Source organism: Solea senegalensis, linkage group LG3 (genome assembly GCF_019176455.1).
Source record: "Solea senegalensis isolate Sse05_10M linkage group LG3, IFAPA_SoseM_1, whole genome shotgun sequence".
Classification (NCBI taxonomy): Eukaryota; Metazoa; Chordata; class Actinopteri; order Pleuronectiformes; family Soleidae; genus Solea; species Solea senegalensis.
In genome coordinates this window covers 17246744-17267145 of record NC_058023.1, presented here as the reverse complement: position 1 = coordinate 17267145, position 20402 = coordinate 17246744, and the positions used below count along the sequence as shown (strand labels likewise).

Genomic DNA, 20402 nt, shown 5'->3' with positions numbered 1-20402 from the left:
ACACACACACGTTCGACATTCATGACCTGAGGGGACATTGCATTGACTTATATTAATTTCCTGCTTTCCCGTTTCAGAAAGCAGGTTCAACAAACTCTGAATTAAATGCCTTAATTCTAGAATGACCAACTCTGAGCTTTCAAACTCTGAGTTTTGGGTTTCAGAACAGCTGATCAGCATTAGTTCAGTCAACAAAGAGTTAAGTGTGAGCGTTGGGAATGAAAAAAGCCATCATCAGCCATCAGTATCTCTGATACTGTGATTCACTATGGCAACGGGTAAACAAAGAGCTCAGAGTTGGTCAATCTAGAGTTAAGGTTTTAACTAGAGTGTGTTGAACCGGAAACGGGACCCTGGACGCACACACACACAGACAATAGGGTTTGCAGTATATTAATATTTTATTGATATGGTGACATGAGACAAGATATCATCTTATATTTTGGATATCGTCATATTGTGATACTGTATCTGTGATGACTTTTGTTGGTCACATTGATAATCATATTTATTATATTTAATAAATGTGTGAAATACACTAAATATTATAAATTAAATATTATATATATATATTGATTAAAAAATACAATTGCAATACAATAACCTTCTACTGGTCGTATACTACAGCAATGAAATAAGAAAAAAAAACAAAGGTTTGTATTGGTTTCATATTCACTATTATGTATGTATGTATGTTTATTTATTTCAGTCATGTCAGTTAGATCACTCATCATCACACATCATCTTAGTGTAGTCCACACAATACACATAACCGAAAGGTTATTTTTCTTTTTCTTATGACATTTTGACAAAAACCTGTTTCAGCATCAGGTGGCACTCAGAGTCACAAAATGATCCAATCAATATATAGCAGATTGTGTTTGTTAATGAAGTTGTCTAGTCTATTGTTAAATAGTTTCTCCAGAATTTTTGACAGTTGCGGTAGTATTGAGACCGGTCTGTAATTAGTACATTTGTGTATGTCCCCTTTCTTGAACAATGGCACTACTTTTGCCACTTTCATTTTGGTGGGAAATGTCCCTGTCTGAATGACAGGTTGCAGATATATGCTAGAGGTGAAACGATTCCATCTATTACTTTCTTAATTATACCTCTTATTGCTCTTTTTATACCTCTATTATACCTCTTATTCGTAGTTGGGACTCTTATTCTTATTCTGGCTTTTTATTGAATCTATCTAGCTCTTTAAATCTATGCCTGTTTAACCCTATTTACTATTTTGTTTTATTTTACTTTATTGTTAGTCTCTTTGTGTATTTTAAGCTACTTTAGTATTTGCATTCTCCAGTCTTATTTCCGTACCCTACCATATATTTGTAATTGATTATTATGTTTATTTTAACCCTTTTTAATTTGTGCCTCCTGTGAGATTTTATGTCTTTTATTTATTAAACTGTGCAGCACTTGGTTCACTGTGGTTGTGCTTTACAACTAAAAGTTGGATTGGACTGGAGATGCTGTACTTTGTCATTATCATGAGATACTATCTCGTAATTTTAATAATTCTAATTCTAAATAATTTAGTGGCAGAAAATTGTAAAAGGTGTTTTAAAAGTTAAAATCAATATTTTATATATTGTATTTTGATCACTGGCTGTGAGAATGTTGTGTCTCGTAGTGTAAACAGTAGATATTTAGATTTGCTAAATCCACACTCCAAACCGGTAGATGGCGGTAATGATCATTGAATCGCAGATTGCCACCCTCCAAAAAACATAGGGCAAAGAAAGAAGATGCTGAGCGACCATCCATGTGAGCGACAAGCAACGTCACTATTATAATCTTCAATATGGCGGATGAACATGTCTTACACACAGGTTCTTCCTTTATGGATCCTCTAAAAGGATTACTCTTGACATATATTATGCCAGAGTCATGCTACGACGAGTTCTTCCTCAATTTCAACTTCCTGGACGGTAAGAAACTCACAGTAGTGTAACACTGTGTAACAGTCAGTGACAGAACTCACAGAGAACATTTAAAAACTGCTGCTGTTTGGGAACTCTTTTGGCTTTTCCGGGTTCGTCTGCTTTTCATGGACGTCACTTTAGTTTAGCGTTAATTCACGGAATACAACGAGGTGTTGTCTACACAGCAAACTGTTTGAACAGTGCTGTGGTTAGTGTCAGCCTGAATGTGAATTTAAAGTCAAGTCTTGTTTTTTAAGACCACGATTTTACAAAGATGCCGGGTCACTATTTACTAAACTACAAGTAGTAGTTTATTGCTCTTGGGATTTTATTCATACAAGCAGCTAGATTTCTACTAAAATGGAGGAAGGCATCCATATTACACACAGACCGAGAGTCAGCTTAAAACCACATGAAACATTGACACAGACAAGTACATGACGGATACTCTCAAGGATGAAAACAGAATATTTATTATCGTCCAATAAATAAAATGAGATTAATAAGTGAGGTAAAAGTGCAAATAAATGACTAAGACTTAAGAGCAATTGCAGCATGAGCAAACCTCTTTCTATATCTGGTTATTTACACAGTATACACTCCCTGGTCCCACAAAATCAAAGTCAAAGCATCATGTGCCCCAAAACCTAACTACCTAAATACAACCTATGAAATAATGGTTCAGGGAGCACAAGTCATTGTTTTTCACTAGTCCAGAGTCCAGACCTGAACCCCACTGAGAATCTTTGGAATGTGCTGGAGAGAGCACATCACACAGCAGTCCAACTCTATCATCAACAATACATTAATGTCTGTGCATATAGTTTTTTTTCTCCAGTGTGGCACTTGTGTCAGTGTCCATAAGGATGGTGTTGGCATGGACCATTTTCATGCAAAGTCAAAGTATTCAAACATTCAAATTAAATTGTCGTGAAAAACATTGTAGATAAAATTATTAATTTGGATTGTCTTCAAACAGTGCCTTTTCTACATTTTTCTGTTTACTTGCTTCTACTTTTTTCCTCATCTGCATTACTAGGCTTGTGTTCTTTAAAACACTTAAGGCAACCAACATTTTATTTACTTAAGTGTGTGTGTATTGTATCCCTACTTTACTTTACGAACCTGAGCTCACCCTTTTCTCTTCATTACCTATAACATAATATAATATATATTTATAATTTAATTATCAAAAACTATGTGTCCAGTATAAGTAAGCAAGGTAGAATCATTACTGCAGCATGATTAAATAACATGATTTCCTCATAAACGTTCCATGACAGCTAAAAAACTTTGAGGAAATGATTGTGGTCAAGTCAATTAGTGCAGAGTGAGGGAAAATACAGTATGTCTGTTCATATTAAATTTTAAGCAGGGCCAATTTCCTCCTCCAGCAGACATAGGCTCACATACACGTTTTAGTTGCATGTTAGTTGAACAGGAAGTTTAATATTATGAAACTATCTATGCACTGCTCTGTGTTACATGCAGGGGTGCATGCATAGTTTGATGTCATGTGTGACAGTCTGCTCTTTGTTTATATTTCAGTACCATGTCTGAAGATTGTTCTGAGCAAAGGCCTTGGGATTGGCATCATCCTGGGATCAGTGATGGGTAAAACTCCTTAACTGTGCTTCTCTTTTCCCTAGTTTATTTAAAATGAATCAACTGTATGTAAGTGCAACGTGAGCTTGGAACTTGGTTTGCCAGAGTAGACCATGTGTGGGTGAGAGGGTGGAGTATGTGGTGGATCTAGCTGAGAGTGACACACTCCCCCCTCTGTCCACATTGATAGGCACTGTCAATAGCCACATCTTCAGGCATGCTAGGGGATGGGCATGAGTATTTGATTATTATCACAAGATGGCAGCAGCTGCCAGCATTTAGTATTTTGACTTTGTGGGTTTGCAAAAGTGATGACATTTAAGAGGGTCCTTAAATCTTAAAGCTACTCATTGATTGAAGCTCAACACGCTGTAGATAAATCGTATTTTTGTTCAGAGCTGTTGATTTAGTCAACACTGATGCACACTTGAAATCCACAGCATAATCACTAGAGATGTCCAATTTGATATTGATATCGGTACGATACCAGCCAAAAAACGAGTATCAAATTATATCGGACTGCCTCTAAAATCTCCGATATAAGCACTCCGATACAACAGTCCATTCTGCTCCAGCAGTTCTATCCAGCAGCACCCGTTGTGATCACGTGGGCTCTGAGTGTTGGATGCATGTAGAGCCCACATGATCACAACAACAGCGTGTGTGCTACTGCTATTTCAGATTTTTCACATTTTTCTTTATCCTCTGAAATCAGAGGCTAATAAGCCACACAGGGAGCGCAAGCTAGCCATTAGCACCACGCTAGCTCATCCTGAGGCGAGCTGCTAAAACAACATTATTTCATAAACCAACCAGCGCCACCTGTCGACTTTCAACAGCCTCCGTTTGTTAATTATACCCCAAAAACCAGCCATGCCAAGAGCTTTCTGTGTTTTAAATGTGTCCTGAAGCTCCAAACATGGAGCTAAGTACGTCTCCGGGGCTCCGGGTCTAGCTACCTGCAGGACGAGTCATGGTGCTCTGAAAACACGCCCATTAGCACTTGGTACTTTCCTCCTGATGAAATTAACCATAGGCTGTATGAAATTAACATGGCAAAAAATCTAATATTCTTATGTTGAAGGTTAAAATTGATGTAACCCATGGTTAATAATAAATTGGCCAGTTTTTCTCATACCTACTGTTGTTACTATTGTTCTCTGTTTAAGTAATATCACTTGATCAAGCCTATTCTAACATTCCACATTACAAAATAAGTCATTAAAGTATGTATGATTCGTGCTGATATCGTATCGGATTGATATCGGTAACGGCCAAAACTCAAGGCTGCAATATTGGTATCGTATCAGAAGTTGTATCGGGACATCCCTACTAATCACACAAACTAGAAGTTCTTTAAAGTGATGCTAAGATTGTCTTGAGTTAGTAGCTTCACATTTAACCATAATGAATTAAAATGTATATCCACATTGCAGCCGAAAGCCTGCAGTGATGACCCTTTGTGTTAGCACTGAGTAGCAGCAACTTTGCTTGGTTGTGCTAATGCAGTCCAAAACACTTGGATCCTCCCAAGCGTTCAGCTGACAGAGTCAGACGTCATGCGCTGTGTGAAATGAGATGGTGTAGCCCACACAACTCAGGGGTTCCTCTTCTTTCAACAGATATAATCTGTACAGAAATAAAACATTATCTCTACAACAATAGTTTAACAACAACTTTAGAGATGCAAATAAACTCTGTAATTATTGATTATTCACAGCAGATCATTTTTGACATGAAATATTAGAACAAACTCAGGTTTGAGAGGCTACACGGTGTTGTAGTGGTTAGCACTCTCGCCTTGCAGCGAGAAGACCCGGATTCGAGCCCCGGTTGGAACAAGGGTCTTTCTGCATGGAGTTTGCATGTTCTCCCCGTGTGTGCGTGGGTTCTCTCCGGGTTCTCCAGCTTCCTCCCAAAGTCCAAAAACATGCAATGTGGGGATTAGGTGAATTGGACACTCTAAATTGACCATAGGAGTGAGTGTGAGAGTGAATGGTTGTTTGTCTCTATCTGTGTGTGGCCCTGTGATGGACTGGCGAACTGTCCAGGGTGTACCCCGCCTATCGCCCAATGTAGCTGAGATTGGCACATCACCCCCCGCGACCCTCTGGTGGAGGATAAAGCGGTAGATGATGACTGACTGACTCAGGTTTGACCAGGTCGACTAAACTTGGTTAAGCTTCTTAACGCTTCGCTTTAATCCACAAAAATAATAATTAAATAAAATGAAAAATTATTTGAAATGAATGAGATAAAAAGCCTCAAAATTATATTTAATTATATAATGATTATATTTTATTTTTGTTATGGAGTTTATTTTGTGTATTTATTATTTTTTTGCATTTGTGTTTGGTTTACAATTATCCAGGATCCCCCAAACCCATTCTTGTATATAATAAAGTTTTACAAAAAAAAGAGACTAAAGAACTTCCAGTTTCTAATGCAAATGGAACATAGCAATGGTCACAGTAGCTGATAACATTGCTTTTATAATAAAGTGAATAACCAAACAATCTACATACTCATGCCCATCCCTTTCATCAAAAGCATTTGTCCAGACGCTAATCCACATTTTTAATACTAACTTAAATGGAACCCTTGCCAATTTAGCACTGGATCTTGATACTCACCCCAAGTAAATCAGTCATTTTACTTTGACTCTTCTCACCCACATTTATGCTGCCAGTGACCTGTGACCATGTCCTGATGCAAGCTTTCTTCTCTCTCAAGTGAAGATCAAATCTTAACTATGTGATGTAGGGCTGCAACAAATGATTATTTTCATAATCTTCATAATTGAAAAAATGTTGATTGGTGTTTCCTCAACCTGGAAATTATGATTTAATGATTTCTTTGTTAAAATATTTACATTTTAGAAGCTGAAAAACTAATGAGCTTGTTTTTAAATACTAAAAAACAATTAAACTGATTAATTGATAATCAAGATAGTTGGTAATTAATTTAGTAACTCATTAGTAATCGATTATTTCTTTCCGCCCTAATATGATGCTACTTAGTTCATAAGAAACAGAAACATTTTTTAATGTGTGGGATATTTTCCTTTGTGTCACCAAGTCATGAACATTATTGGCAAACAGATCTGAAATAAGTGTTTTTTCCATCCTTGCACTGTTTCTAATCCCCTCATCTTTGTTGTTCAGTGAAACTGCCTCAGATCTTAAAGCTGATGGGAGCAAAGAGCGCTGAAGGACTGAGCTTCCAGTCAGTGCTGCTGGAGCTGCTGGCTATCACAGGAACCATGGCCTACAGTATCTGCAACAAGTTCCCCTTCAGGTCAGTACATTTTCTTTTTTGAAATTAAACTGTCACGTTTGTGTACAGTGATCACTATTATTTCCTTTGCTATCCACCTGTCACTTTATAACTGAGAAAGTTTTGCTGTATGTTCCCCCAGTGCCTGGGGTGAAGCTCTGTTCCTCATGCTCCAGACTGTCACCATTGGCTTCCTCATTTTGCACTATGGAGGAAGAACGAGTAAAGGTAAGACTGTATGTGTAGAATGATGGGTGTCGGAATCATTTGTAAAGTACTTTAACCCTTCTATTGCCAATCCCGTTGTCAGCAGGATTTGGCATCACCGTAACTCCTAGACCGTTTGTGATATCTAGAAAATTCAAAAGCTATGGACTGGTGATCTGTCCAGGGTGTTACCCTCCTTTTGCCATATGTCTGCTGGCATTGGCATAGCACCCCCTCAACCCTCATGTGGAACATAAAACGGTAGAAGATGAAAAGCAGAAAGATAGCTCTTTGTGGCCATATAATTAACTGATTACACTGCTTTGCTCGTCACTAGTTTGTGTGTACGATGACACACATTGAGGTGTTACTATGAAACCATTGAAAATGACCATGTAACCATGGAATGAAAAAGCTTCATAAGGGATTAAAAGAGTAACAAGAGTCAGTACACAGTAGGGATGCAATAATATTCGGTATTTTACCCCACCATCCGATATGTCCTGTTCGGTTCACAGCGGCAAACAGCGGGATTTTGATATTTTTTGGCCTGTCACAAAACTTTATCCAAACTTTGTACAGCCGTGCATGCCGTGCGATTAGATCCACTCAGGAGGAGAAACATGACAGCAGCGCAGCACTGTTCAGGCTCAGTGCCATGCTCTGCTCATGCCGCCTTCAGAGCCAATCCGAACTTCGCTGAATTTCCCCGGAAACAATAGAAACAATGGCGAGTGAACAAGACTCCATAAAAAAGAAAGTTTCAACAGGCAGCGTCTTCGTTTAAGACCGCTGTGTGGGATCATTTTGGATTCAGCGTAGACTACGATGAGAAATGGATGGACCGCATGCGGGACTCAAACGCACGGATTACCCGCTGGTACCTGTCCGTGCAGCCGTACCGCTTTACCATCAGCCATATCCCTGGGCGGAGCAATGCCACAGAGGAGCTCTCTGTGCTGATTGTTACACTCAGACGCTCCAACCAACACACACACACATAAACACACATTCAAATACAAGGACGTTGACAGCCTTGTCATGTCCACATTTGATTTTATTTGTAGTTTTATTGTGTAGTAGAGCCTATAACTGGCAACTTAAGGTGTCCTGCAGTTATGTGATCCAAACCAGAAGCTTTGTTATTATCTAGGATCATGAAGACATCATAATTATGCAAACTCAGCAACACGCTTATTAACGATAACAGTGGATGAAAACGCTAACTTCAGGGGTGGGCAATTATTTTCCCCAAGGGGCCACATGAGGCACATAAGATATTGGTATGGGCCAGACCAATGGGCTGAATTAATTCTGCTTAATATTAATTATATGTATGTATATGTGTAAATATATGTATATATATATGTGTGTATATATATATGTATATTATTTTTTATTTGTTTTTTTAAACCCAGTAAATTGTATTGTTTTGGTGTAAATTGGGCAGCATACAAACACACAATAAACTCGTCCAATACAATTAAGGAAATTGCAGATTTTATTCAATTATAACTTACTTATTGAAAATATCAAATGACTACACTATAATGAATAATTGTATTCTATACTACTGTGGTGTAGTGTAGTGAATATATTGTCTGACACAACCACGCTTAAAGCCTAAAGTATACGTCTGTCAGCTTTCACCACAAGAATCCTGTCAAAAATCTCCAACGTTTTGATGTATTTATTTATGTACTGTATGTGGGACCTAAGGCTTGGGAATGTAAGGGTCACAAAGAGCATTAATAAAGGTGTAATTAGGTAATGCTTAATTATACTTAAGTATTGATTATTGAGTGCTATGCTACATGTTAAATGAAGTGTAATTTAAGAGAAACAGATTTTCACCTTTACACACACAGGGAATTAAAACATTAATTAACCGTGTTGGTTAATGGTAAATGCTTTAAACAGCATTAAGTCATGTTAATCGTCAGGCTGCTGCAAAAATAACAGATGACCTTTTCCAGTCTTTAAGTCTTTTTACTTCAAGTGGCTACACTCCTCTACATATTCAAAGCTTTGAATGCTTTCTCCTGGTGCAGGTCTCCTGTTTGCTGTTGTGTATTTCGGCCTGTTGGTGCTCCTGTTGTCTCCAGTCACTCCCATGTCGGTGGTTATCTTCATGCAGGCCTCTAACATGCCAGCCATCATCATTGGCAGAGTAAGCAAAAAAAAAATCCATGTTATATCATGATTGTGTTTTTCATGCTGTCCATTATTTCAGAGAGAAATCTGAATGATGCTGTTTTTTAAATCCAAATAGTCTGCCACTAAAGTGCTGCATGTTTAAAATGTGTTGTCTGTGATCAGATTGCAATCGGATCGCGCTTGATCACATGCAAGTACAGGTGTAAATACACCCGAGGACAGATTGTCATCTGATCTGCCAAACCGCTTTACGAAGTGGTTGGTGACGCATTGTGACCACATTAAATAGAAGTGTACTGTAAATGTGATGTAAGGGGATCTTGATGTGTACACTGTAGACGCACGTTAATATCAGCTGTAAATACATGTGGTGAAGTGCTTTTCAATTGCTATCTGTTCATAAACAAATGCTTTCTAATGCCAGGTGTAAAGGGGGCCTGTGATGAGATCAGTGTGTAGATTCTCATTCATTTTGGGATTAACATCTGTGTACTCTGTGGAGTCTGTTCTAAGGATGGAGTAAAGACCACATCTACAAGCTTTGATTTACACTATTGCCTTGCTTTTGTCTTTTGTTTTGACTGTCGAGTGTGGGACCTTTGAATATTACCAATACCAACATTTGCTTTTAATGGACTGCAACTGGACTATCAGCTGTGAACTTTCACCTTGTCTGTTACATAACAGTGGTCCTTGCTCTTACTTTTCTCACTATCATCATCATTGTTGTTTCTTATCTGTTGGATTTACTGAATCTAAGCATACAATGATGTGACTCAAGGACCAGCAAAGCTAATCTAACCTCAAGTAAAGAAAATATGACATTCAGTACCAGGGGTGGGACTCGCATGGTACCTCATGATGCAATATGTGACACATTGTCCACGATACCAATAATATCACGATACAACAATTCTGTGATAATCAATATTAACAAGACAACCATATACCGATACATCACGATAGCTGTCTATCTGAAGAAAACAAAATGTCCATGAAAAGTTGAAAGTGCAGGCTTTATTCACTGAATAGAGAACACAGTGCACAAAGTCTATGGTGCTGGAAAATAACACTTATTCCTTATATTGCTTGTTTCAGAATACAGACTATTGACCTAGTGCTTCTACAGCACTTCTACAGCTGCCCACCTTTAACTTAGTACGTGTTCAGTACAGTTCATACATTTCTAGCCTAAACATGATCTGCAAATTCATACCTTACTTTATCAACTATAATATCAATACTTTCCCTGGCACATTGATTGGCATATTGCATAAGGAAGGAGTCCAGCATTATTAAAGATAATGGCAAAAATGTCACATCTGTGTCCGGCCAGAGGGGAAATGATGAAAGTGATTTCATAATGGGACATCTGAGCAACTTGAACTTGAATATATGAATTTATTATCTGTAACTGTATGCAGAGAAGGTTCTTTGTACAGTTCACACGATTTTTTCTTCATCACTATTGATTCCTCAAAATGTATTTTGAAGTATAAAATCATTAAGATGTGTTATTAATGTACATGTACACACATATATGGGAAAGACTCACAGTGTGTGTGTGTGTGTTTATGTCAGCTGATCCAGGCCGTCACTAACTTCAGTAATGGACACACTGGTCAGCTGTCTGCTGTCTCAGTCTTCCTGCTGTTTGCTGGATCCCTTGCCCGCATCTTCACTTCACTACAAGTAAGTGCACATGTGTTAGGCTTTATCCACATGGAAACAAAACCTTCGCTATACCATCTTTTTCTTTGTTGCTTTGAAAACATTTTCCCTAAACACGGCATTGTTTCAAGAAATGTCTTCATCCACACAAAACCCCCCCAAATGGAGAAGACAAACCTTGTGTGCTTTGTATAAACTTTTTATTTAATAGAGCTTTATTCGAACGAGTAAATCACAGTGTATGTGATCACAGAAATACAAGAAAGAATGCCAGGTTGACTCAAATAAAAGTTAGTGGATAATGGAAGAGGGATTATTACATAATCTACAGTTCTAGTGGTTGTCTACATGAAAACACTCCAAACATTTTCCAAACATAGAGTTTCAGTCATGTGCACTAAATGGGACCTCTTTTACATTATTAAACTACCAGTTCTTCAAATGTAGATATCACCATCCTGTGGCACAGTTGCATTACTACAATATACACACACACACACACACACAAGTGGCAGGCATTCTGGCAGCAACTTCAGGAGCTCTTTCCTAAATACCTCACTGTCATACAGAATAGCAATAACAACAGAATGTTCAGTTGTCGAGCGACTCATCTTTCAACTGGAAATTTGTGGGTTTGATTCCTGGATCTGCAAGTCTGTATGCCCTAGTGTCAAGCTGCCTTGACTGGTTGTGATAGGAGAGAGGAGAGAAAGGAGGGGTAAGGGAAGGGGCTTAGTGAAGGAGAAGGGGGTGAAAAGAAGGCACTAAATCAGGACTAAATGTTTTATTTATTCATATTTGTGTCTTTTCCCAGGAAACTGGAGATTCACTGATGGCCCTCACATACGTCATCTCCTCTACCTGTAATGGCGTCATCGCTTTGCAGGTTCTTTACTACTGGAACAGTTGCCCTAAACTCACAGAGAAGAAAAAGAAGAGCGAGTAGGCAATGGACCAAACTACCCTTCAACTGTAGAGCAACACTTCCTCCCCAAAATCCAACATTCCACAGTGACGGAGGCAGAGGGGCCACTGGGAAGTGTTGTTTATTGATTCTGCTGGACAATAAATGAACTTTGAGGCAAGGATGTAAATGTACCAGACACTTTTTTTCTGATCGACTGCTGGTTTTGGAGTTGGTGTTGAACCCCGAGCAGAGTTGCTGTGCACTACATTCCCCCTGATGCACTTCACGTGTGTGGAAAGTGTTTATTTATGATTGAAGTCAGCAGTCAAAGAATAATTCCACATTTATTTACATAAAATTCCATTTATCCTATGCAGTTGTTTAAATATAAATGAAATCAAGGCATATCATTTAAGCCATCCATCTAGTGATAAAATGCATGTTATTCAAAGGAAATGGATGATATGAAAGAAACAATCCAACAAAACAGCATTTTAAAAGGTGAATGAATTCTTATACTGCCTCTTTCAGTACAGATCAGACTGCTGTCAGATGTTGAACTGGTGATTGTTGAGGTTGAGTGTTTCTTCCGAGTTGTAAATTTCCCTCTCCCTCTTCTCCCTTCTCTCCCCCACCTCTCCTCTGTCCCCCATTTTTTTCTTTCCCCCCGACCAGTCGAGGCAGATGCTGCACATCTGTGATTCTGGTTCTGTCAGAGATTTCTTCTTCCTTTCTTTCTGCCGAGTGCTCATTGTGTGAATTGTGGGGTTTCTCTGCTTTCCATGATGTTGTCTATGTAGATTGAGATACTGTATGTTATGATTTGGCGCTATACAAATAAAATTGAATTGAATTGAAAAAATGTAAAGTTCCGACTACATATGGGTAGTAGCATTGTCGCTCACTTGAAGGCTCTGTTCAGTTTAGCAGCTACATGTGAAGCTGAATTTATGAAATCTGATTTCAATCAAATCAAATCTCAGTCACATCAACAGAAACAAATGGTTATTTTGCTTTTCCATTAGTGATAGTATCTGGTACCTCCTCAGGAGAGGTTCCAACTGAGCTGAGTCGATACTACACGTGATGTCGTCAGACTGCCGTGCACTGATTGGTCAGAGTGCAGTCGCAGGAAGAGACACAAGAATCAAAGAAAACAATCCTGACAACGTGGGTTCATCTCCAACATTTAGCAAATAAATCTAAAATCTGGTGTATTTAGCGACAGCTGGAGTCTTTTTAATGAACTGATTCTAATGATTCACTGCTTTACAAGTCACTCGCTTGTGTGTGTCGCGTATAAAACAAAGTCACCGCGGTTTCATGCAGCCACTGTCATGACCCCGCCCACATTGAGGAGGTATTATATTGTAATGGAAAATCCAACCAAACCATGCAGAGCCGAGCCGGGACCATGTATTGGAAACACGGCATAATGTACTAAAAGTAAAACCCTTTGCTATGTTTACAGGGCTTAACAAATGTATTAGACCACCACCCACAGCCACAGCTGCCCTAAATTAACAGCATTGGTAATTATCAATGGTTAATTCACCAAAATGCCCTGTAACCAAAATGATATCTTTAATGCTGAAATATAATTATTATTGTTATCCATGAATTTACAAATTTACAATTTGTAAACATAAAAAATAGTAAAACACATTATTCTTGATTTAGATGTCAAATTATGGTTATTTACTTGCATTTTTGCAACGCTGGTGTTTTCTCTCCTGCATGTTTTGGGATTTGTGTGTGTTTTTATGTGATTTTACTGTACATGGTTGGTTGTTAATATATTTTTGTTAAATTATTGTCGATAATTGTTTAAAAGATTATATGTTATTGTGTTCAATAGAAGTGTATTTTCCTAAAGCTTGAGACACCTCTTATGTAAGCTAGACAGACATTTCCCCTGCTCATTACTGTGCACTGCAGGCGAAACACTCACCTGCATCCTAGGGGAAACACTGAATGTGCTTATTAGTCATTCACATATCATTAGTCAAGTTTTAGTCGACTAAAAATATAGTTTCACACCTCTCAAATATTGATTAAATCTCATAATTACCTGACGCTTCAATGCAACTTGTGTCTGGTTTGACACCTTTACTAGTAATGAAGTTGTACTGACTTTTATTTTGAACCAGCACAATTCAAAAGCTGGGGCTCTGGCACAAATACAACTGAGGTTGCAAAGCCCCATCATGCCCCCTTGTGGTGCTGGGCCTGTGCTGCAGGTGAATCAGGGAGAGGAGAGACAAAATGGAGAGCAGAAAATGGGCAGCTGAAAAGAGCACTCACTCATTTTCTACTGTTTTATCCTCCACATGAGGGTCGCGGGTCGCTGGTGCCAACCCCAGCTGACATAGGGTGAAAGGCGGGGTACGCCCTGGACATGTCGCCAGTCCATCACAGGGCCACACAACCATCCACTCCCACACTCTCGCCTAATCCCCAGATCTGCATGTTTTTGGATTGTGGGAGGAATCTGGAGAAGACCCACTGGCAGCAAAGGCAAGAGTGCTAATCACTAGACCACCGTGTGGCCCTGCAATAATGTGTGTTGTTCGTTGTCTCTGAACTGAAGCGGCTGCTGCAAGTGAAGAATCACAGCAGCAAACATGAGAACAACCTTAGATATGATCAGTTCATTTTAGTTTTTATTTTAGTTTTGTTTGTTTAGTCTGATATGTTCATACTTTGTGATAGTGATGGGAACAACACTTCCTTTAGGTGTACTGAATCTTTAGAATCACTTCACTTAAAGTTCTTGCTGCGTAATCGGAGCGAAGACTCAGAGCTGAATGGGTTGTGATTCAGTTCATTACTTCTGGCTCTCAGTGCTGTCACTAAATACACCCCTCTGTTAAAATGACATTTTCTGAAATTGTAGGTCTTTTGAACTGTTTGTCATTGTTCTCGGATGTGCTGAGGCAGATTTTCTGACAGTTTAAGCCACTGAATCACACGTTCAGTGCACTCGTATGCTGATTAATGCACAGTAACTGAATGTAGTGAATGAATCACGAGATGTCTCAGTCCGCTGTTTTTGTCATATTATTAGGTTTAAACGTGCAGTGGAAACTATGAAAGGTGCACAGATCAGAATGCAGCACATTATCTTTTGACAGGAAATACAATTGGTGTAGTGGTTAGCACTCTTGCCTTTGTGGCAAGAAGGCCCAGGTTCGAGCCCCAGTGTGACATGTGACGGTTCATTTCTCTATCACTGCTACTAAAAAGTTGGAAAAGTAGCAGGAGAGTGAAGCAGCAGCACCTCCACCTGGTATGAAGTGTTGTCAGTGTCCTCGTGCGTGCGTGCGTGCATGCGTGCGTGGCTGAGTTCAGGTCAGGAACAGGGGGAGATGAGCGCTACGATCAACAGTAGCATTTCATCATGAAAGTAAGGGAAGTGCAGTTTAATGAGAGAGGTGGGGTGACAGGTGGAGGGCAGAACAGCCGTGGGCCGGTGGCTCATATCTGATGGCAGAGATGGTGTAGATTGGTGTATTTGTTAGGGCCACATCACCTGCCGCTTGTCATCTTGGGAGGTCCTTCTTCCTGCCTCTGCTCAAAGACTCTGCTGCTCTGTCTGAACACGCCACATACATGAATCATTCACTGTTTTACCTTAGTACACTCACTTAATGAGGATGTAAACTACTATGACACATTATTCACATGTCTGTGTTCATCAACCAGCTCAATAAGTGCATCGCGAAACTGGACAGACTGAACATATCTGATCCTTATCTTCAACTTTCCCCTCTTCTATTCCAGAGAGCACTTACACATCACAATTAAAACATGTAAAATAGACAAGATATTTCAGTTAATTGGCATTGGAGTCTGTACATAAAAAAAAAAGATATTTTAGGTTACTAATACTTTTGAGTTTGCTGTAAATAGTTTAATCCTTTCTCCTAATGAAGACATTTGTGAGACAAAATTTTATTTTGTATTTACACACCTTCAAAATGATTCATAAACATGCACACAGAGAGTAGGATCACATCGTTTACTTTTGGGAACACCTATTACCACAAGTCCTAACAAGCTCCTCTTGGTAGTTAATGATTTTATATCACCGTTTCTTTTTTCACATTTACTTTCTAATTTTCATCAAAAAGAAAATTCTGACAGGGCCACACGGTTGGTGTAGAGCAGGGGTCTCAAAGTCAAATGACTCGTGGGCCACTGAGCGTCTCGTCTGGTCAGTCGAGGGCCAGTCAAGTAAATATGGCCAACTTTTTTTAGGAAAAACGATATGAGCACAAAATGATATATCAATATGCTTTATTGATTCCTTTTTTTATATGTACTCTATTGCCTTGTGTGAGCTTTTCTGTCTTTGTACTTATTCATTATTCTGTACATCATTTTGGTCCACTGTGTTTACTTTACTTTACAAATAAAGTTGGATTGGATCATTTCAAAATAAAAGTGCTTCTTTTAATATGCAACAATATTCACAATAAAAAAAACAACATATTTGTGATGCAAAATGAACTCGTTACAACTTGATATTGTTTGAAGGGCCACATGTCGCCGCATGGCCACAACTTTGAGACCACTGGTGTAGTGGTTAGCACTCTTGCCTTTGCAGTAAGAAGACCCGGATTTGAGCCTCGGTTGGAACAAGGGCCTTTCTGCATGGAGTTTGCATGTTCTCCCCGTGTGTGCGTGGGTTCTCTCCGGGTTCTCCGGCTTCCTCCCGCAGTCCAAAAACATGCAATGTAGGGATTAGGTAAATTGGTCAGTTGACCATAGGAGTGAGTGTGAGAGTAATTGGTTGTTTGTCTCTATGTGTGTGTGGCCCTGCGATGGACTGGCGAACTGTCCAGCATGCTAGTTATCGTAAACTAGCTAGCATGTTAGCAATAACTTCCTTCTGGAAAAAAAAGCCTACGTGAATGACTATGAAATGTGAACATAAACAGGGGACGACATGACTTCAATAAAACCACCTGACACACAGTAAACTCAAACGCAAGCACACGATGTCTATTATTAGTCCAACAACAAGGTCCACGTTATTCCGACATCCCTCGTTGTCTCTCAGCAGATGGACTAATATTCATTCTGGTTTGCATATTATTCTGTCGCGCTCCCGCTTTCTTTTCTTTGACTCTTGGCATGGTCATCAAGACTAGATAAGCACTATATAAATATTACAAACTCTTCTCCTGATGTTAGTTGGTAGTAACGAGTAATGAAGAGTTTACTGACGTCAACGTGTGTCTTAAAATACAGTAAGACAGGCTGTGAGTCTGGATGCAAACTTGATGTGATGACTCTATAAGTGGTGCCACAGCCCCGCCAGGATCTCTCTACCTTGTGTTGATGTGAGTTGTGTATGGCCGCAAGTATGTACTTGCATACTTGGGAAGTACGACTGGAGTACATGCTCGCCAAGTACGGGAGTACACAAGTATGAAGAAGTACGGACAAGTGTGGCTATTGAGAAACGTGTGTGGGTTTTCTTTCACAGCAGGAGCTGAGCACACCTGTGTCTCATCAAGACATCAGATCACATACTTAAAGCCCGGCTCTTCATCCACTCATCGCCAGATCATTGATCCACTTCTTCTTCTTCTTCTCATCCACGGTTTTCCTTTTTTCCCAGTGCTTTTTCTCCCCCTCATGACCCACAACCCTCCCCAGGATGTTATCTACTGGTGATTGCAGCCCGGATTTCTGTTATCAGACTTTCATTTCCTTTAATAAACCCTTTCTTTGGACTTAAGAGCTTGTGTCAGTGCCTGTGTTCGAGTCTGCATCATGACTCGTGACAAGTATAATCCTTTGTCTGTGGTTCCCAATCACATGGAGTGTGTTTTATAGCTGTGATCCACCTCTGCTGTCCTCACAATCGTTGGTGATCCAAAGATACCTAGTCTGCGTGATATCAGCTCCAGGATGACGTGCTGACGACACAGCCACACCCAATGGTTTATTGGTGGTAATTGAGTGTACTTCTTCTACTAGTAAGTCCACTCTATTCCCAAACATACTAGTCTTGTTTGTTTGTATAAGTGTAAAATCACTTTATGTACTTTAAGGGCCTTTCTTTACAAAGGCTGCCATCTTGCGCCACCTTGATTCTACAATAGACTGTTTCCTCCAGAATGGACAAACCAGTCCAAACCTGTTTTACGTTTTAAATCTAACTAACAAAGCATACTTCCCTGACACTGATTGTGTCTGATTGTTACAATCTGCAGTCAAAACTGCTGACCCTTCAGTTAGCCGTTCAATACATAAAAAATACTATGGTAAACTATCATGACCAGAGCAAGTGAAGTTGTAATGTAGCGACTAATTTACAGCCATATCTGTGACACCTAATATCATTTTGAATTGTAAACAATGTAAAACATATACGGATAAATCTTCATTAAAAACATCAGTGTACAGTCATGTCACTGAGCATCAGAATGAGGAAGAAAGGTGCTTTAAATTAATTTCAGGAAGAAAGGCAACATACTTGAAGCAGGATAATGCCACATTCATTAGGTACACAAAATACTTAAAGAAGTGCCTGGTGGGTGTATTATTTACGTTCCAAATACACTGGCAAAGAAAGGTCTGACCCTTTGATGAACTACTTTATTTAGTCAGAAACTATGATCACATTTACAGATAAACACAGTGAATAACAGACAAACAATCACAATCTTTTGTGTGTGTGTTTCAAACATACGTAATAAACTTTTGCAGTGCTGGTGGAAAAAGTGTGTAAGAAAGTAGGCAAACCTGCTCCTCCAGTAGCTGAAGTCCAGACCTGCCCATGGTTCAAGAGGATATTTGGACTTGTTTTTGCCTCACCTCAGACATGGAACGACTCTGAGCTTCTTGCTCAGTCATGTTTAGGGAGTGGAGAGAACATTTTCTGCAAAGTCTTTACCTTTGAGTTGTACCTGATATAGAAAATGAGGGTTATTAACATATAGAATAATTCCAAATGAAGACTTCACGTGTAGAATGTAAACAGTTGTGCCCACAATGGTAAATGGTCTGTAATTATATAGCAGGTTTCTAGTCTTCATGCCCACAAAAAGCTTCTTTACACTACAGTTTTTTCATTCATACCCATTCAGTCAATCACATTTATAGAGCACATCTTATGTGCAGCAGTCATACATCTACAGCTTTTCATGTACCCATGCACATGCTGCGGAGCAATGTGGAGTTTCTTGCATAGCGGATCTTGGAATCGAACTCACAAAGTTCCAATTGAAAGATGACGTCCGTACCACTGAGTCACCATCGCTGAAACAGAGGACTAAAGACATTCATTTCAATTCCAATCATTTCTATTAATAAAACAAAAAAAACATTATCTCAAGGCAAACATTGTGAACCATTTATCCTCAACATTATATCAAGTTGGACACATGGTCAGATAGTGGCTTGCACTGTTGCCACACAGAAAGGTGGTCACTGGTTCAAATCCCAGTTCTACAGATTCTCTCCAGGTACTCTGGCTTCCCCCCACGGTTCAAAAACATGCAGAGGTAAATTGTACACTCTTAAGTGACAGTAGGTGTGAACGTGACAGTGAATGGTTTTTGCCCTGTGATTTGCCCTATGTCAGCTGAGATTGACTCCAGCCCCCACACAACCCTCAGATGAAGGAGGACAATTAAAGTGCAGGACAATGAGTGACTTTATCCAGTCCAAAATGACCTTGGGTAAGTTTTGGGATCACACATCCATCTTCTTCCATCTACCGCTGGAGCCAATCCCAGCTAACATAGGGCAACAGGCGGAGTACACCCTGGACAGGTCGGCAGTCCATCACAGGGCCACATATAGAGACAAACAACCATTCCCTCTCAATTTGAGTGTCCAATTTATCATATCCCCAAACCTGCATGAAAAAAAGGTAAAGGCATGTACAGACTTTTGAGGCTGTAAGAGTGATAACTGTTGTTGTGGCTTTGTGCGACAGCACAGAGTGTGCCTTTAAATCTCTATCGCACCCGTCATCTGTTTTATGTGTGGGCTCTTCATATCAGAGTCATCAACAAGTTGCATTTCTCATCTCCTCAGAGCATCACTGAAACCCCACAGTGAGTACACAGGGTGTGGGGGGTTGGGGATGTGGAGAGAAAGCATTTACAGTGCCTTTCAGCCTACACCCATGTACTAGTTTATATTTATTTATTTGTATGTTTTATGATTTGAACTTTCACATTGATATAAATAATTAATACAAAATCAGTCAGTCAGTGAGACTTCTTAAACTGCTCCGATACTGCTGCACTCGAAACAACTTTACACATTTTCAAGTGAGCTGAGCAGGTGTGCAACAATAAGCAAATGTGTCACAATGACTCAGCAGTTTGTAAATATTTAAAAATTAGCATTGACTAGGCTGTCAAGCGGAGAAGAAAAGTAGTTCCTTCAACATTCAACATCATTTGTGAATAAAATGTTAGATAAAAATGAATCATCTCCTCCCTCCTAGTGCTACTGATTCAGTTTTTAGCACAAGAGCTGTAGAAGAAACCGGGTGTTCAGTTGGACAGTTTCTCCCCTATAGGTCTCCCAGACTTAATATCATTAGTATCAGCATCCAAACTATTAAGCTGTCAGTTCCCATCAACTCTAAAGTGTTTTCCTTAAATTAACACCTCCAT

General features: G+C 39.3%; 1 protein-coding gene across 1 annotated transcript; it reads left to right on the top strand.

Moving 5' to 3' along the window:
* The first annotated feature begins 1775 nt into the window (after positions 1–1775).
* mpdu1b (mannose-P-dolichol utilization defect 1b) lies at positions 1776–11935 on the top strand. Its single transcript, XM_044022152.1, has 7 exons — positions 1776–1937; positions 3480–3545; positions 6701–6833; positions 6955–7040; positions 9071–9189; positions 10758–10868; positions 11662–11935. The coding sequence occupies exons 1-7, from the start codon at positions 1811–1813 to the stop codon at positions 11791–11793; spliced, it is 774 nt and encodes a 257-aa protein (XP_043878087.1). The 5' UTR covers positions 1776–1810; the 3' UTR covers positions 11794–11935.
* Positions 11936–20402: the final 8467 nt, after the last annotated feature.

Bases quoted from the DNA above. Each gene is read 5' to 3' on its own strand.
- mpdu1b (XM_044022152.1), top strand. From the start codon at position 1,811: ATGGCGGATGAACATGTCTTACACACAGGTTCTTCCTTTATGGATCCT. The intron at 1,938-3,479 runs GTAAGAAACTCA...TTTATATTTCAG, and splicing joins CAATTTCAACTTCCTGGACG to TACCATGTCTGAAGATTGTT. The intron at 10,869-11,661 runs GTAAGTGCACAT...GTCTTTTCCCAG, and splicing joins GCATCTTCACTTCACTACAA to GAAACTGGAGATTCACTGAT.